Consider the following 19,528-nt stretch of genomic DNA (forward strand, 5'->3'; position numbering starts at 1 on the left):
AGAAACTGTGAACTGTAGGGCTGTGCTGTCCCCTGAGTGCTTTTGTTGATGAATGGGGTCAGCATTCAGATCAGATACCTGGCCCCCATCCATCCCCTAGGGCTTCAGAGACACTAATCAATCTAATTGATTGATTAACTAATCTAGATTCTCTATGCTTTGCCAGTTATAAGGTTTAGCCACTGGGGCTACTGTCAGACTTATATGTATGGCTATCTTCCCCCTTTCCCAGGAAGAAATCACGTTGGAGTGGTGCTGGTCCCTGCTGATGCTGCATGGCAAGAGCTACTTTAGAGGGACTCCTTCAGAGTGTGACAGTTCCAATGGAATAGACCTGTAGAACACATAGGGTGTGTGATGTTAGCAAGGTGGTTGAAGAGTGTTTTTGCTGGTTCCTGCAAGTGTCAGGCTATGTAGTCTGGCAGGATGAGGGGAGAGAAATGGCACCTGTAAGCTCTTTGTTCTTGAAGTCTTCTAAAGATCATTTCCCCTCCTGTACAAGTTCTTCAATTAATAAATAAATCACCTTCATATATATTCCAGGTACTTTTCAAATTGCTTCTTCTATACTGTATGTCTGTGGGGTGGTTTGTTATGTTGTCTCTGTGAGGGCAGGGACTCAGTTTCTTATTGCCCTTCAACACTCCCAGAACTAATCTGCTAATTTTTAAAGTAGACAGAGTTAAGTCCTATTGGCATTCAAAGCCCCATATTCTGGGACTCATCTTCCTAGGCAAGGTCCCTGCTTGAATTGCCTAGTGTAGGGTCTTCTCCTGTCTCTTTTCTGTACTTGTGGTGTCCTTTCCATCTGTGATTAGTTTCTCCAGGAGTTTGGTCCCCTTCTGCATCTCCAACCCTTCTGCTCTTTTCAATGTGGCCTCCCTTCTAGGATTAACTTTGGAAAGTCTGTTCTTTTGGTGTTTGGGTCATTTTCTGGGTTGACTGTTATCTAGGTGTGTCTGTGGTATAAGGTGAGTTTAGGAGTCTCCTAGTCTTCCTTCTTTCCAGAAGCCTCTGAAAGGATATATATCAAAATATGTACAGTGGTTAGTTCTAGATACTGTATATATGGATGTCAGCTATTTTTATTTTTATATGTGTTTTCATTATTCAGTGTACTTATAATTTGTTTGTATTAGTTTTGGAATAAGAAAAAATATAATTTTAAAATTAGAGAAATTAGTAACTTGGAATGAGAAACATAGAGTAATTAAAAGTAATGTCTTTTTTGTTGTTACTTTTCCTGTGTCTGGTCATGGTATGAAGGAGTATAGCAGCTTATCATAAACTTCATTTGGAATTTAGATAAGTATATTTAAAGAACTGTAAAACTGTTATTAAAATAAGAATGTTAAAATACCTTGGAATTGAAAGAGATCTTGTAGGTCCAATTTTTACCTAAATCATTATCCCGTTAAAAATGCCTCTTCTTGCTATCTTGCATTTGTTACATTATCTGATGGTTTACCTATGACACAGCAAGTTCACAAAGAAAGGAAATATCATTCTCATTTTTATTTTCTAAGTGCCTATTTTATGAAATATCAAGAAACATTTGCTGAACAAATAATTCAATGATTGAATGCATGGAATGCTACCTTTTCTAGCTTTGTATGGATTATTCTATTAAAATATTGTAAATTCCTCAAGTGAATGATAATACAGCTTATACAAATTTCAGTCTTCAGGTAAGTGTTTTGTTTATATTAAATAGTCAATAAATGTCTGTCAATTGGACTTCCCAGATACTTTAACAGAACAGTCTAGAGAGTAAGAAAGGGCCACCCAGAACACTTGAATCACAATTAAATTGCTTCCCAAGTAGCAGAAAATGGAACACCACCTATTGTACTTGACTTCAGCTGTACACTCAAATATAATTAATAGACTGAAAATTTTTATGACTAATAGAGCATGAGCTTTTAGTGAATTTCTGGCTTTTGGTGGTTCACTAAGAAGGATTTATAAGATAAGATAGTTGCTATCTCTGAAATTATCATCTCAGAAAATAGTATCAAGCTTCAGTAATCAAACCAATATAACATGTGATTAGGAGGTTCTATTTAAATATACTTTTACATAAATGGTTTATTTCCCACAATCATAGATGAAGATCAGGGAGCTAAGTGATTTCCTCAGAGTTACACAATTCATCAGTGATAAAAGCAACATCCAGTATAGCTCTATGGGCTTTAAAACAAGCTCTTCATATTTACAGAAAAACTCTTAACTTCTGTGGTAATTCTGAGAATTAAGGGAAAGCAGCAGCCACAACCATTCCTTCACCCACTTCCACTTCTATTTCCATGAATATTACCCTGGATATTATCAACCCTCCGTGATAGGAGATGAATAAATTTTGTAAAACAAAAAAGTAGAGAGTCAGAAAAATAAACTTAAAATTTACAAGTATTGTAAATCTCTGTGTAATATCTATACATAATGGTTCTTATAAAGATATATATATATATGAATAAGATGTATATGTATATATGATATATATGTTTATCTGTATGTGATATATATGCTATATAAATACATGTATGAATATATATAAATGCTGAGGTCTCACTATCCCTAACAGGGCAACAATTCTTACAGCATAATAGCATGATAATTAGTTACCAAAATTGAATAATTATATTTTAATATTTGAAGCTTTTTCAAAAAAGATTACCCTAAGTTGAGGTTGAGGAACCAGGTGGTGGGTAATAGGGAGGGCACATACTGCATGGAGCACTGGTTGTGATGCCAAAACAATGAACAGTGTTATGCTGTAAAAAAACAAATAAAAAAAATATGATATAAAAAAATAAGATTACCCTAAGTTATCACCATAGTAATAGAAAAGGAATGATAACTTGAGAAATAATCAAAGAATTACACATTTCACAAGGGTGGCTTACAGTTTTATGTTCTAAGTTATCTCATGAGTTTCAAGTCATTTATAATGGTGAATTACGAAATGCACAAATACAAAACCTTGAGTTTAGTTTGCTTTGAATTTTTTGGTTCCTCTTTATAGTATTCATTATAAAATTCTAGTTATTTCAAAATAAGCAAAGCCCATAATGTAATTGTACACTTATTTGTAAAGATAAACAACATTTGAGCTTCATGATGTTTATAAGACCAGATACTATATGAAACAAAATCTACATGTCACTATCAATAATTGCATCCCGTAATTAGGGAACTTTAAAAGATCTCTCATAAAAATGCTGTTAATTTTTTTGCCTTTAATTAGCTATTTTATTAAAATAAGTATACATATGAATGTGTGAATTATTGACATATTGGAAAGGATTCTGAGGCCAAAGACCTAGGCTATGAAGCCAAAGAGATATTCCATTTATGGAATTGGGACAGTCTCAGTACTCTTATTAATATCATGCTAGATTCATATAGTTGCTCCCATGTCTCTCAGAATTCAATCTCCTTTCCCATACACAAAGGAAAAAGAACTTAATATAAAGCTGTGAAAGAGTAATGCAATACATGTAAAGATATTTTACAAGACTCTAGCCGGATTTTGCCCCAAAAGATTTGGAAAAATTTGAACTAGCAAGGATGAATTGATCAAGATCTGTGGTTAATTAAAATGTAAAAATCCAATATTCTATATAATTGCAGCTAATTAAGAAACTTTCAGGAAGAATTAAAGACTTTTGTAGCTTTCCGGGATTCTTATTTCCATTCCCAAAACTCAAGAATTAAATTCTGAAATCTGAAGAAAATAGTTTTAGAACATTTACTTCTCTGTAAAGAATTGTCTTTTTTTAAACAAGCTTTTAACTACTAATATTGAAGTATGAAACTTCAATAGCAGCTATGCTTTTTTTTTTTTAAGAAAAAAAAAAAAAAAGACCTTATTTTCTGATGTTTTAGAGAAGGCAGAAATCCAGAACATTTTTACAGTGATATAAGACAGTTCTCATGACTGCAAAGCACAGAAACGATGTGATACCTATCCCATCTATCTATAACAGATTTTGGGTAATGTCAGGAGGGAAAGAATGGAGGAGATACTTGGGAAAGTAGCATCAGCCTAACTCTGGGTTTTACAGATCTCTTGAAACAGTCAAGGAATGTTAAGGAAAGGTCACTTGACTGGTTATAAACGATATGTCCTTAGTTTCTCAATAGAGAATTCCTTGGCATAGCATGTCAGGTTTTTTCTTATCTTGTCCGCCCTGTATTTGCACCCTCATTCCCTGTTAGTCCACCTACTGCAGCCACACGGATACTTTCTGTTACCTGAATTTCCTATACATCTTATATTTCTCTCTTTCCTGGAATGATACACTTTATACATTGAATTGTTTCTAATAGCTCTCTACTTGGAAGTTTCTATATATTTGGAACTTCACCTTTCAACATCCATTTCAAATACCAGTGGCTCTGCAGCATCTTTTCCTCCCTCGTCTAGGCTGGTGACTTCTATCTCTGTGCACCCATACCATTGTTTGAAATGATTCAGTTATATTTCACTTTACAGTGTACTTATTCACTTTTTTAGCATGCCAATTGGAGTATTATGTCAAATCCATTTTCATCTTTGTCTGTCCTTCGCTAATGTCCAAAATATAGTAGGGCCTGAATAAACAATCTTACTTAAGGGATTGTCTACTTTAGGGGACTACATAATATAAAAAAAAAAAAATTGTGTGTGTGTGTTTTTTTAAAAAAAATATTTGTTTTATAGAGAGAAAGAGAGAGAGAGAGAGAGAGAGAGAGTGTACAAGCAGAGGGAGGAGCAGAGAGATAGGGACAAGCAGACTCCTCCCTGAGCAGGGTTCTCTGATACAGTGTTCAGTCCTGGGACTGCTGGACCATGACCTGAGCTGAAGGCAGACATTTACCTGACTGAGTCACCCAGGTGCTCCAAAAAATATTTATTTTTAAAGAAACTATAAAATTACCATTTTAAGATTGTTTTCCTCTATTCATTCTACTGGTTCACCACAGAATTGGGGTACTTATACTTTACTACAGCTATACAATTATATATATTGTAATGTTTAGGTATTTAATGATCTAGATGTACATGGTATGTTTGAAAATTTAACTCTTTATAATGATCTCTTTGTAATTCTTATAGATTTTGGTATAGTTTATAAAATGGCAAAATGACTCATTAAGAAATTCTTTTCCTTGGGTCTGAATCTATATAGCTAGTTAAAATTTGAATCAAATCTACGCTTGCAGTTTTCCCTGAAGTATAATATTTTGTCATGTGTCACTTCAAATGCCATTTAGTAACTTCTGTTTAACAGTGATTTATGATTACTCAAGTAATAACCCAATATTCAAAATGAATTTGAATATTAATAAATGCACACTTTTATTTAATCATTTAAACTTTTCCTGAATATTCAAGTTGAGGATTTCTGTTTTATATTGTATATGTCTTAGGAATTCCACCTGTCAGACATTCGGTTAATTATAGTTGACAATTATCTGCATGTCTTATATAAGATTTAGGGAAATCTTAAAGAGGCTTGAAAAATACTCTTTACAAAATTAAGTTGTCATGTAGTTTTTGACAGTTGTATAATATGAAGTATATTAAATTTTCATTGAGTAGCATTGCCCATGTATTCTATCAATCACAATTTCTGTAGCACAGTTGGTATTTCATTCTAGGTTTAAGGAAGATAAAAAGAACATTCTATGATAAAATAAGTTCACGGAGGGGTGCCTGGGTGGCTCAGTGGGTTAAGCCTCTGCCTTCGGCTCAGGTCATGATCTCAGGGTCCTGGGATCAAGCCCTGCATTGGGCTCTCTGTTCACCGGGTGTCCTGCTACCCCTACCCTTTCTGCCTGCCTCTCTGCCTACTTGTGATCTCTCTCGCTGTCAAAATAAATAAATAAAATCTTTAAAAAAAACAAGTTCCTGGAAACTTTAACTTAAAAATAATCAATAGGATTTTTACTCATCATTTTTATCAATGCAGGAATTCTCAGATATTCAAATTCATTGTGCATTTCCAAAACAGTTGACATAATATGAAGCATATTTACTCATATGACTTTTTTGAGGAACACTTTATGTCATTGATACTATAAATAGTTCTTATTTCTTTAAATACATTTTAGGAAAGCTAATATAAGTCCAACTGTCCTACTCTAGGGTTACTTGTTCATCGTCTTATTAGTATTCAGGGAGATTAATTTACCAATCAAATTAGGAGAGAATCAAATTCCATTCTTGAAATTGCTTTGTGTGTGTGTGTGTTTAATTTCAGTCACATAAATTTGTGTATATGTGCATGTGTTGTATGTTTTTGACATTCTTAAAATGTCCTGCATCGTGGAAACTAGAAATGCTGCTGATTGTCAGAAAAAGAATAGGCCAAGTCTAGAAAATGTAATGAAGAAGAGAAGTCATAGTATAATACGCTTTAGGAGTCAAATGCCTGAAATTATTTAATTTTCTTCAGTTTAGAATTGATTTAGATTTGACTAAGTTATACTTGAATAGTTATATTCATTTTCATTCTTATGTTTTCTCTATGGCAGTGGGGGGATGGGAAACAACTTACTCTTTGGAAGCATTTACATTGAATTAAGGTCCAAGAGACCCACATTACATGAATACTTTATAAAGATTATTTGTCAAGCACAATTTAGCTAATAAGTGTATGATTCAAGGCCTCAGGTTTTTTCAAACATGAAATGAATTAGTTCCATGGAATCTAATATATTTTTTCAATTCCAGTCTCTGATGCTAGAATCTAAATTTCAGAATTTTTTTGTGTCACCAAAAAACCCACTAATTTTTCAACAATTTTAGAGTTAATGCTCTTCTATTCTAGGAGATGAAGCCATCTGAAGGTGTAATTATTTCTGTAACTGTGCAAAATCTAGCAGCAAGCATATGCCTAAAAGAATGGTTTCTATGTCTTAGGTGGGTGCTTTTATATACTAGTGTTCAGATTGGCTAGGGTATAGATGTGTGTGTGTGTGTGTGTGTGTGTGTGTGTGTGTGTGTGTGGTTTTATATTCTTCTAATACTTAGTGACACAATGCAGCTACAAGGTATAGTAAAGCAATGGAACTAGGAGGCCGGACACCTGAGTTCTAAGACTTTCTTTACCTGTTTGCTCTGTGACTTGGAGCAAGCCATTTCAACTCTTATAACCAGTTTTTTCATGTGTAGAAGAGAAAGTTGAACTTGTACCTGATACATTTCACATCCCTTTCAGCACTATAATTCTATGCATATTTGAGAAGCCTGCTCTGCCCCTTCTTAAAACTGATACAACAATACCTATTTCACAAGTCATCTTCGGTAAAACTCTTTAAAATTCTCAAAGGACTGACACCCTATATAATGGGATAAAAATAATATTTATGGAGTATTACTTCTTCTGTTCCAGATTTATCTTCTGAAAGATTACTGAGCAAATCACTCCTTTTATCAACATAATTTGTGGTTTCTGCAGCTGTACTGCATACTGTCCTAGTTCATGGACTGTCGCAGCAACTGAACATCATGATTTTTGACTTGGCTGTTTGGAGGAAGTTGCCAAGTGCCTGGAAGTGAACTCAGTTAAGAAAGTTTACTAAGCCAGCATGTGAAAGAACTCTTCAGTGTCTTTCCCAGAGACCACATTTAACTATGACCATAATACATTTTTGTTTCATTCTTTCTTACTCTAAAGTAAACTCGAACTAATATAAGCCTCTAGAAATTGTAATAAAATTAATTTGAGAAAAGCACTGTACCCTGCGCTGTTTTGTTTTTCAAAGGCTAAAGTTAATAAATGGACTATGTGAGAGGAGGTTCCAATGGCCATATTTCTTTGAGTGTCTTGGACTTCAAAGGAGGATTTGTTTGTTTTTTTTGTTTTTGTTTTTTTTTTTTTTTTTAGACAGAGATCACAAGTAGGCAGAGAGGCAGGCAGAGAGAGAGAGGAGGAAGCAGGCTGTCCGCAGAGCAGAGAGCCCAATGCGGGGCTCGATCCCAGAACCCTGGGATCATGACCTGAGCCGAAGGCAGAGGCTTTAACCCACTGAGCCACCCTTTGAGGTGCCCCTCAAAGGAGGATTTGTGAAGGAACCAGGAAAGCTTCAGGTCTTTTGCAGTATCAAGCAGGTAGAGCCCATCAATGGCAATCTAAGGAACAGAAGTTACACCTGAAAATAAGCCATAACTGTAACCCACTTATAATGAATTCGAGGCAGTGTGCACAAATGATCTCTTCACGCTCTCATAATCAGAGAAATAAAGGAATAAAAAAACTTTTCAAAGATATTAGTTTTCCTCTTTCAGCATTCTCAGGAATGGATGCTCTTCACCGTATGCCTGATTCAAATCTTCCTCCTTGGTTCTTTCGAACAAATAGAATTGCTCTTTCTGTTGTGTTCTTGTTCTAGAGTAGACTCTACCTAGAGAAATACAGTGTGTTTTTGTTGTGTTTCAAATAAAAGCGGAATGGATATATATCATTCAGGAAAATCTCTTATTTAAATTTGAATGCTCATATGTCATGTAAGATTCGCTTTCCTATCACCCATCATATATACTAGACTCATTGTTTACTCTAATCCAACTGTCCTGGCTTCAAGATTCTGAGTATTTGTCTCATTCCTGTTGCTGTGTGTTCGCACATACTATTCTATCTCTAGCTGTAATGCTTTTCTATTCTCCAAGTTTAACCACAAGTTCTCAAGAATCACTGTTATCTGATCTCTCGTTTCCTGTTACCAGATGGGAAAATATATGTACATGTGTATATGTTTATTATGACTCTCATCAAACAATGTTATTTAACACTTATTAATCATATAGTTAATAATCCCTGATTTCCTTATTTGTTCTCTCCTAATTCAGTTGTGAGCTCCATGAACAGGGTTTTGTCTTCCATGCTTGCACTTTTTGTACCTCACACAGTGCCCAAGTGTGAGGTACATTCATTCTCAATAATGGAGTAAGTTAAATAATGATACTCAGAATTTTATGCAGGGCACAGATATATATTTGACAAAAAGAAAAGGAAATTCAGTTCTGGTCCCGAGGTTTGGTTTTTCTTTCTTTTTTTCTTGAAGATTTTATTTATTTGACAGGCAGAGAACACAAGTAGGCAGAGAGGCATGCAGAAAGAAAGAGGGAGAAGCAGACTCCCCCTGAGCAGAGAGCCCAATGCAGGGCTTGATCCCAGAACCCTGAAACCATGATCTGAGCTGAAAGCAGAGTCTTAACCCACTGAGCCACACAGGCACTTGAGGTTTGGTTTTCCAATTGTTGTTATACTTTGTTTTAGAATTGGAAAAAACATTGAGGTAATGGGATGTCATTAAAAATTGCATTACTCAGAGATTTTGAAGTAGAATTACCCAGGATTATTTTTCCTGTGTGCTTAGAATAGTTCCAGTATGTTCAGCTGAGAGAAAAAGACCTAAAATGTAATGGAAATACTTAAAACACTAGGAGGGGTCCCAAGATTAGGAAGTTAGTAATTACCTGAACATCACTACAGTATTCCGCACTGTTTTGGATGCTTCCATGCAAAAGAATAAAAACCCATAAGGACTAGAAGCTTTCTCATGCACTTTGGAAAGAATATAGAAAACAAGGATATCTGAATATCAAGGTCATGGGCAGTGGTGCTGAGGGAGATGGGGTGATTTCCTTTAAGGTTTCCAAGAGTCTCATGTTAACACACACCAAGTAGTTAGAAGAAGACTAAGAGAGGTCCACAGTTATTGGTTCTGGCTAAAAAATATCTGTAACAGGGTTCAGTGAATGTGCTAAATATATATGCAGTTTCTGCAGAAACAAAATAAAAAACAAAACTTCAGATTTAGTTTCTAAAGGAGAAAAGAATTCAGTGCAGTCTACTTCACATAACCCTCTGCAATGAACAATAAAATGGCTGTAATGTATATGATTTCTTCCCATATGGAAAAATTGTATTTGTGTAGCCTTGTTCTAGTTAAGAGCTTCTGTTCAAGCTGTTTATGTAAAATGTATATGGTGCTTTGGAAGATGTTGGATGATATCAAGTGAGGATTTTTTTATTTTTCTGGTGCTCTATTTTTTTTATATTTTCTGGTGCTCTACCATGATTCTTTGACTCTGACACAAACAAACATATTTTCATTGTTTTGATATATTTTCATATATATCTCACTTATACATGCATGCAATACAATTTCAGTTCTTCTAAAAATACATGTAAACCATATATATTCCTTCTACCTGGAGAAAGAGAAAAGAAGTGGGTGAATTGGTAAAAATGTCTAGAAGAGATGAGGAGCCTGGAGTGCTACTGAGTTTAGGATAATCCACACAATAAAATGATATGGCACAGAGCATAGTATCAAATGGCTAAAGGCCATAAAATTATTTAACAATACTAACTTGTAAGCTTACCTTTCTAAATGTCATTGGACCTTGTTTTAATAAATACAGTTTGCTACTGATATGACAGGTAACAGAACATATTTTCCGTGCTTGGTTTCAAGGTCAAATTTTGTTTTCAGAATGAGGACATCTTATTGTGGAATTTAGAGCATCATTTCCTAGTCAATATATTCTCTAACATTTGGCTTCTTGGAAGTCCAACAATATTTTAAATGTTAGCAATTATTGAACACTTACTATGTGCTAGCTAGCTACTGCTCTAAGCGCTGTGGTATTCCTTAGGGAAATTATTGCTAACGCTGTAAAAGGCAACTGCCAACTCTCAGTGGCTTAAGACAACAAAGGTATATTTATCATTCATGGTACAGTTTAATTGGATTTCAGGAGGCAGTCTTCCACATTGTGATCAAAGATGCTGGCTCTTTCTAACTCTGCTTGAAATGACCAAAAAGCAAAGTAAGAGAACAAAGACCATGCTAGGCATTTTATGGCAAGAACTGGAAGGGGCATATATCCCTTTGAATCACACTCCTTTGACAGAAGCACAGTGGTGTTACCCTAACCTAAATGAAAGGAAGCTGGGAGATAAAATCTTCAGAGCCTCGGAAGTTAAGAGTGGGTTATGGTGCACATTTAGATAGTCTGTGCCACTTTACTATTAATTTGTTTAATTCTTCCAGTGTAGGTAATTATTATCCCCATTTCACAGATGAGAAAACCAAAGCGCAAAGAATTACATACATATTCCAAGTTTTTTAAAACAAGTAAATGATAGAGCTGAGAATTAAAACCACAAAAATTGTCTGTAGAGTTTGAACTTCTAATTATTATGAACACAAAGTTCAAATGAAATTGTCATTTAAATCATAAAATACTTGTATTTACTAGACATTGTTATCTATGTTTTTCAAACCCAAGAAGGAAATTCTTGCTTCTTAACAGATTATTTTAGTGCTACTTAACACTTCATTGCTACTCCCAGTTTTCTGTGTCTGAATATGTGTGTACATGTGTGTGTGTGTGTGGATGTGTGCATTTTGAAATATATTCCTTCATTATTTGATGATATTATCAGTCACCTTGGTCATCACTGCAATATTTATTAAATGCTGTGGTCAGGAACTGAGATAGATATTTCAGATTGAAAAAGCTTGGGAGGTGGTTAAGCACTTATATTATTACAATTTATTTTATCTATTTTTTAAGATTTTACTTGTTTCAGAGGTGAGAGAGAGCAAACATGAGTTGGGGGGGATGCAATGGGGAAGCAGACTCTCAGACTCACCAGGGAGCCCTGGGTGACTGAGTAGCTCAGTCGGTCAGGCGTTCGCCTTTGTCTCAGGTCCTGATCCCAGGGTCCTGGCTTTGAGCCCCGCATCAGGCTCTCTGCTCCGCAGGGAGCCTGCTTCCTCCTCTCTCTCTGCCTGCCTCTCTGCCTAGTTGTGATTTCTCTCTGTCAAATAAATAAAATATTAAAAAAAAAAAAGAAGTCACTCAGAGATTGTTCTTGGGTCCACATCATGCCTCACTTTCCCCTTTCCAATTACACTGTTTTCCATTTCCATGACTTCAAATACCAAAGCTATATGAATAGCTTCTGAATTCATGTTGCTAAGCCATAATCCCCTATTACTTCCAAGCCAATATATTCAACTGACATCATCAACATATTAAATGTTCAATTGTTAATCTCTTCCTTAAGTTTTCCTTACCTCCAGTTTCCTGTATCTTGATAACCAGCACTATGACTGCTCAGGTCAGAAACCTGGGTGTCAGTCTTTATATTTACCTTTACCTTATTAACTCCCACCTCACATCCAATTATAGAATCTGCTTTTTCTTTATCAACCTCTACCTTCTAGCAAGGCTTTAGCCATATTGTAGCCAGAATGACTTTTTAAAAAGAAAATCTGATCATGCCATTATACTGCTTAAAACCCTTTGACATCTTTAGAAGTGCTTAGAATAAAGTAAAAATAAACACGACAGACAAGACCCCTGCTTAACACTAGAACCTTATCACTCTCTCCCTCCTTCTCCTTATTATGCCTCAGCTATATTAGTGTTTATTGTGTCTCAAAATATGCCCATCTTTCCCAGTACTGGACATTCACATATGCTTTTCTTCTCTCTGAAAGAAATATCCTTATTTTCCTCTCCTCCTAACCCCCACAAAACCCTCTGTATCAACATAAATGCTGCTTCTTCAGAGACATTTTTGCAGTGAATATAAATCCTAGGCCAAAACAGTGTTGATTTTTGTTTTAGCAGGCAGCTAGACTTGGCTAAACATAAATTCTAAATTGTGCTCTCCCGCAGCAGGCAGCAGCTAAAATATATGTTCCCGTCTTCCACCTTAACTAGGCTGTTTTGAGTCCGTCCCAGGCACGCTGGGTTCAGGGACCAGCCACAAATGTGGGCTCAGCCTCCGTTCCTCTCTCTTGGGATCCTCCCCTATACCTTCCAGCTTCTGTGGGAGCCCAGATATATTTCCTCTGGTTCTTCAAGCCAATAAGAGAGATCAGGCCTTTAGCAAAGATTTTTGGCATTCACAGTGGTGACTGAAACTTCCTTCAAGAGAAAAGCTATAAACATGGGAAACTTGATGACTGCTGTTCTCTTCTGCCAGCATGTTCACTACTCACCAGTTACTGCTCGTTTCTCATTTGCTTCCAGGTGTGTGTGTTCTGTGTGTATGTGTGCACGGGCTTGTGCGCATAGGCATAAATTTATATTTTGTTCAGTGTTTATCACTGTTTTCTACAGGAGGGTTTTCTGTTAAGATACTTCTCCACCATTACCATAAGCACAATGTGTATTCAAACAAACAAAATATTGAGTACCAATTTTGTGTCAAATACTCTGCTAAGTGGTAGCAATTGGTCTCTGATCTAATAAGATATGTGTTCTGTGGGAGAGAGACATTAAACAAATACCCAAATATTAGTTACAATTGTCAAAAAGTTATGAAAGTGAATTTCAAGGGGACATGAGACTATTCCAGGGAAACCTTCTCCCTGAGCTGAATTAGAAGAATAAAAGATTAACTAATATTTGAGAGTTATTACAAGTTAACTGCCCAAGGAAGTCAGGGTCAGCTAGAGTGCAAAAAGCATTCCATGTAGAGGGAATATTGGATTAGAATTTTTTTTTTTTTTTTTGGATTAGATTTCTTAAAGCAAGAAGGAATCTTGGAAAGAATGTCAATGTCATTAGTTTAGAGAATGAGGCAAGAATAGCTAGTGATAAAGAGTTTGTTTCAGAAGAAATAGAAGGTTATTGAAGCATTTTAAGTGGTGGAATCATTTTGCCAGTCTTTTAGTTGGACCATAAAAATAGCATTTGAATTCATCGTTTCTAAATTTTTAATGCAAAAATTTATCATAATATAGAGTGTATTTTGTAAATTGTGTTTTCAGTTGTCCTTATAGGGTAAGAATTTTCCTGTCTAATTAATTTTTATAAACATTTTGTCAGGGGCATCGTGTGCCAACGAATGTAGGCACTATAACCTTTTCAACTATTTACCAAACTTTTATTTGATTTTTTTATTAGCCAACTCACATAAACCTACTATGAATATCATCATACAAAAACCTTTTTTACATTTAGGAAGCTAAGCTATTAAAGGTATCTTATCATAGACCTTGAGAATTTAAAGACAAAATTGCTTATAAAATAACATTGATAGAGATTAAATTTAACATGGATAAATTAAACTAATATTTTTAAATGAATTACTTTCAATGCAAGATCATTTACATAGCTGAATGTCAGATACCTTTGTGAATGGCCAAGTGAATGAAAATATTGAATAAGAAGCTTTCCATTATAGATCATCCATATTCGTTTTTAAGGAGGAGTTTTTCAGGAAGCCACAAGCTGCTTTTGAGCATTAACATGATTACATTTGTGATTTTATTCACACAAATTGCTTGAGAAACTCCAAATACCTTAATTACTTCACAGCTGCAATATTTTCAAACTTGTTTGAAGATTTTCCAGGGAAAGTACACTTCATATCTGATTAAGAGAACTATCCCAAGTGAAAACCATGATTTTGCTTTCTTTGTATTAAATCTTCATGAATGAAAATTACAGCTGAAGATGATTGTGAAGAGAATATTAGAAACTTAAAGAGACAGCAACTGTTCTAACAATCAAGCAATTAATGAAAGTACCAACATCGTGTTCCTTTATCTTTCATTATATTAAATAAATTAACTTTTTTTTCCCATTCTGTAGCTCAGTATAATACTTTGTCCACTTTCCCACCAACTGTCACTTTCATCTATGTAAACATAAAACTGGTTTACCAGAGCTTCTGGGCAAATATTTGATGGATCCAGTTCTTAGAGCCTCCTGTCTGTAGGTCTGTAGGTAATGCTGTAGTCATTTTGGATTAGTGATAAACGGTCATGAAATTGGAAACAGGTTCCTCCAGCTTTTTACGGAATCTGAAAACACACACACACACACACACACATAAATACGTGCACCCAGAAAGAGTGAGTCCAACTCAAACATCATAAAATAATACACAGTGCATGCTTAATGGTATGCAGGACCATATGAACATATTAAATGACATTGCCTGATGCCAAAGTCAAGTATGGTTTCAACATTGTAGAAATCTGGAGCAATCGTAGCTTAAACTTGAACTAATGACATAGGTTTATGTTTACCATTGTGATAACAGGAAAAATGTTTTGCTTTTTCTTCATCTTTCTCCTTTAAAAGAGTTGATAAATGACCCTTTGCCAGTTTATTAGCTTTGGAGAAAAGGATTATAGAACAATAACCACAACAATAATAATGTTGAACATTTAAACTGTGTCAGAAAGTTTCCAAATATTACCTCATTTAATTTTCACAACTATCCTATAAGGTGGGTAAAATCACAATTATCACCATTTTGTAGTAGAGAAAATTAAGTTTCTAGGCTGTAACATTATTAATTCATGGCCAAAGACAGAGCCAGTATATGGTGATGACAGATTTTAAAAAAGCTTATTTGGGAATAATTTATTTATTTATTCTTAATAATAATAATAATAATAATAATAATAAAGTAATAATTATACACAAACGTAGCCGTCAACAGGACACGGAGCACAAAAGGAAGGGGGGGGGTCGAGCGGGAGGAGCCCAGGGCTGGGAGGGGTGGGCGGTGAGATTGTCTTCGGCAGGGAGGCTGAGAGGGGGGAGTGGGAGTCCTCACTTTAATGTCCAGGTGTCCAGCCGCATCCTCTTCACAGCGGGGCCCTCAGCCACGGGCTCCTGGGCTGGGCGCAGCAGGCCCAGCGTGGGCCCGAAGTCCCCCGTCCATCGCCCGGTCCCCGGTCTCGTAGGAGCCGCTGGCGGGGCTGCTGAGTCCGTCGCAGGGCTCGGGGTGGGTGGCCCGGAACACGGCTGGAGGGGGCGGCGCGGGGCTGCGCTCGCGGCTTATTTGAATATCTATTCAAAAGTCCCTGAACTGGACAACATCCCTGTATTGAGAATACTAGACTTTTCCTAATTAGACAATTCAGTTTCTTCTATAGCATTATATCCCACTTCTACTTTGGAATGGCAAGGATGGGCTTCTTTCAAATCTCCAGGGCTCTTCCTAGGATGTGAGGCCCTCCTTCATTTTGTCTCTTGTTCTTTTTTGCCCCCCCCCCCCCCCCATAGATAGCACTGTTACTTCTTACAGCTCTAGGATGTCCAATCCATAGAAGTACTATCAGTCTCAGAAGATTTATAAACAGGGTCATGACAGTCTTCACTTTGTGGTGAAACCCCCATGATCTCTTTATTCAGGTATCTCAGAAACTGACATATTGGGAGACTAACAAATTATTACGTAGACTCTAACTCCTAATATCCAATTTAAAGAGATCCCCTTCTGTGTTATTCTACTTAGTCATTCAAGCAGAAAATAGGTCCAGCCAGGGACTTCCCTGGGAATGGATATCAAGATATTCACCTTTTCTTTTTAAAAAAAGCTGGGAACGACCAGAAGAGGAAGCTTTCGTAGTCAACTCTCAGAAACCTACGCGGCGAAACTTGCAGGCGCTGCGGCTCTGTTGCTCTACCTCGGCACCTCTCCGTGGCAGTTCCCAAGACCCGCCCCAACCACACTATTTATATCAACAATCTCAACGAGAAGATCAAGAAGGATGAGCTGAAGAAGTCCCTCTATGCCATCTTCTCCCAGTTTGGCCAGATCCTGGATATCCTGGTTTCCCGAAGCCTGAAGATGAGGGGCCAGGCCTTTGTCATCTTCAAGGAGGTCAGCAGTGCCACCCACGCCCTGCGCCCCATGCACGGTTTCCCGTTCTACAACAAGCCCATGTGCATTCAGTATGCAAAGACTGACTCAGATATCATTGCTAAGATGAAGGGCACCTTTGTGGAGCGGGACCGCAAACAGGAAAAGAGGAAGCCCAAGAGCCAGGAGAGCCAAGAAGGCCGTGCAGGGTGGGGCAGCCGCCCCTGTGGTGGGGGCCGTCCAGGGGCCTGTTCCGGGCATGTCCCCGATGACCCAGGCGCCGCGCATCATGCACCACATGCCGGGCCAGCCTCCCTACATGCCGCCTCCGGGCACGATCCCGCCCCCAGGCCTGGCTCCCGGCCAGATCCCGGCAGGGGCCCTGCCCCCACAGCAGCTTATTCCGGGCCAGATGCAGCCTGCCCAGCCTCTTTCCGAAAATCCACCAAATCACATCTTATTCCTCACCAACATGCCCGAGGAGACCAACGAGCTCATGCTGTCCAAGCTTTTCAACCAGTTCCCTGGCTTCAAGGAGGTCCGACTGGTCCCCGGGCGGCACGACATTGCGTTTGTGGAGTTTGACAATGAGGTCCAGGCAGGGGCCGCTCGGGACGCACTGCAGGGTTTCAAGATCACCCAGAACAATGCCATGAAGATCTCCTTTGCCAAGAAGTAGCACCTTTTCCCCCTGCCTGCCCCTGCCCCCTTCCCCCCCTTGGCTCAGCCCCCTGAAGGTAAGTCCCCCTTGGGGGCCTTCCCAGAGCCATGTGTGAGTGAGTGGTCGCCACATAGCATTGTATCCAGAGGCTGTCCCCAGACATTGCTCCTGGCGCAGTTAGGCCGGAATTAAAGTGGTTTTTTTTTTTGAGGTTTGGGTTTTCACAAAAACAAACAAACAAAAAAAAAGGTGGGGGGCGCACCTGGGTGGCTCAGGTCATGATCCCAGGGTCCTGGGATAGAACCCCACATCGGACTCTCTGCTCGGTAGGGAACCTGCTTCTCTCTCTCTGCCTGCCTCTCTGACTACTTGTGATCTCTGTCAAATAAATAAATAAAATCTTTTAAAAAAAAGATATTCGTCTTTAACATTATGTCTTTCTATTTCTTATTATTGGAGAATTAGGCAAGTAAGACATAGGCAACTAGGGTTTTTTGTTTTGTTTTTGCTTTGGTTTATTTATTTGTTTTTTCGAGGTAAAGTATATGAACTTTAAAACTCCAAGGCATTGGGGCGCCTGGGTGGCTCAGTGGGTTAAGCCTCTGCCTTGGGCTCAGGTCATGATCTCAGGGTCCTGGAACCGAGTCCCGAATCAGGCTCTCTGCTTGGCAGGGAGCCTGCTTCCTCCTCTCTCTCTCTGCCTGCTTGTGATCTCTCTCTGTCAAATAAATAAAATCTTTAAAAAAAAAACCAAAAAACTCCAAGGCATTAAGCACATATTCAAATTTGGGAGCTAACTCTTCCCTTCACTCTGACTTGACCAGTATGTAAAAGCCTTTATCCCCGTGATCATCTCTTATGAAATCCTAGGCAAAGATTTCTATATATTCATAACAGAAATAGAAAATATGTGAATGATTTGATACCTAAATGGTAATTATCACAAAGCTGAAGTAAGCATTTATTAATATATGGTTTCAAGGGTAAAAAGAAACCCCTGAACTTCTTATATTCATCTCTCACCTGCTCACAGAGACCATAAATTATTAAAGTTAATTATAGAGTCATTCCTTTGATTTAAAGCTCCTAGTCTGGGGTTAAAATTCAAATGCACCTGGGAATGACAACACACCAAGGCTTATAAATCACAGTGTGATGAGATAACCAGATCTTTTCAGGAAAATGTGTTTTGATAGGGCTGAATGCTAAACAGAGATGGGAGTGTGAACACAAGGAAAGAAAGGGGGAGGGATATGCTCAGAAACCTTGGGAAAGCCTTCACAAATTCATGACAGTCTCTTCACATGCTTACTCTGAGCGATAAGGTCATTGTTTGTAGTGACAGAGACAGGGAGGTGAATCTAATCAGAACACTAGTCATTCACTGCTGCCAGTCTGGAAAACTGGCGTATAGTGTGGCAATTTAGCATCATGTACAATAAACAACACTGAAAATAGGAAATGTTGAAAGAGATTCTTATAAGGATACAAACCCCCAAAATAATCAACTGATTTGAGGGGAAGGGAATCTGAGAAATCATTTATTCTGTATATCTCATCAAAAATTGTTAAGAGGCAGACAATTTGTGTGGCTATAAATCCATGACCGGAACGCAAGTTAACGATTCTTCATAAGCAAGGCCCTCATGCTCTCTGTTTTTGGGATTTGTTCAGGCAATGACAGATCTGGGTTAGCATACTAATCACCACCCCAGATGAAATGACCTAATACCAATAAATAGCTTTTTTCATCGTACTAGGCCTTGACCTTGAATCTGAAATGGATCACATTCCAAATAGTTTAGAGAGTTAAAAATATTTGGTGATGATGATAATGATGATTAAAACAAACAAAAATTGTGTCTATCATTTTAGCCTAAGTGTTGTTCTGGCATTTTCCAAAGTATAAAAAAGTGAGTCTCTGCAGCCTCTTTATACAGAAACCATTCTGGTACATATGAATTGTCCAAATAGAGTCAGTTTGTGCTTACTGAAGGAATCATAAATTTGAATTTCCTCACTTAAGGTTTCATAAAATCTCAATACCACACTCATGTAAGAATCTGAACATTTAAAATGTTGTTATGCAGCAGAAAGAAATAAAACTAAAGACAGACATGATTGATTGCATATTGTGGAACTAAATTGAATCATTGACTTGGGAGAAAACTTGAGGAAAGGTAAACAAATTAATCAGTTTGATTCTCATTTTTATGCTTAAGCATGGTATAGCAGTACTAGC

General features: G+C 37.3%; 1 protein-coding gene across 1 annotated transcript in view; it reads left to right on the forward strand.

The window, feature by feature from the left end:
* LOC123936863 (U1 small nuclear ribonucleoprotein A-like) overlaps nucleotides 1-17,367 on the forward strand; it is a 113,304-nt gene extending 95,937 nt beyond the window's left edge. The window contains 3 exon segments of the mRNA XM_045997402.1: nucleotides 15,631-15,719; nucleotides 16,427-16,813; nucleotides 16,815-17,367. Coding sequence (XP_045853358.1) covers nucleotides 15,631-15,719; nucleotides 16,427-16,813; nucleotides 16,815-17,304 — 966 coding nt within the window. The 3' untranslated portion in view covers nucleotides 17,305-17,367.
* The last annotated feature ends 2,161 nt before the right edge of the window (nucleotides 17,368-19,528 follow it).

This window comes from Meles meles, chromosome 2, assembly GCF_922984935.1.
Source record: "Meles meles chromosome 2, mMelMel3.1 paternal haplotype, whole genome shotgun sequence".
Lineage (NCBI taxonomy): Eukaryota > Metazoa > Chordata > Mammalia > Carnivora > Mustelidae > Meles > Meles meles.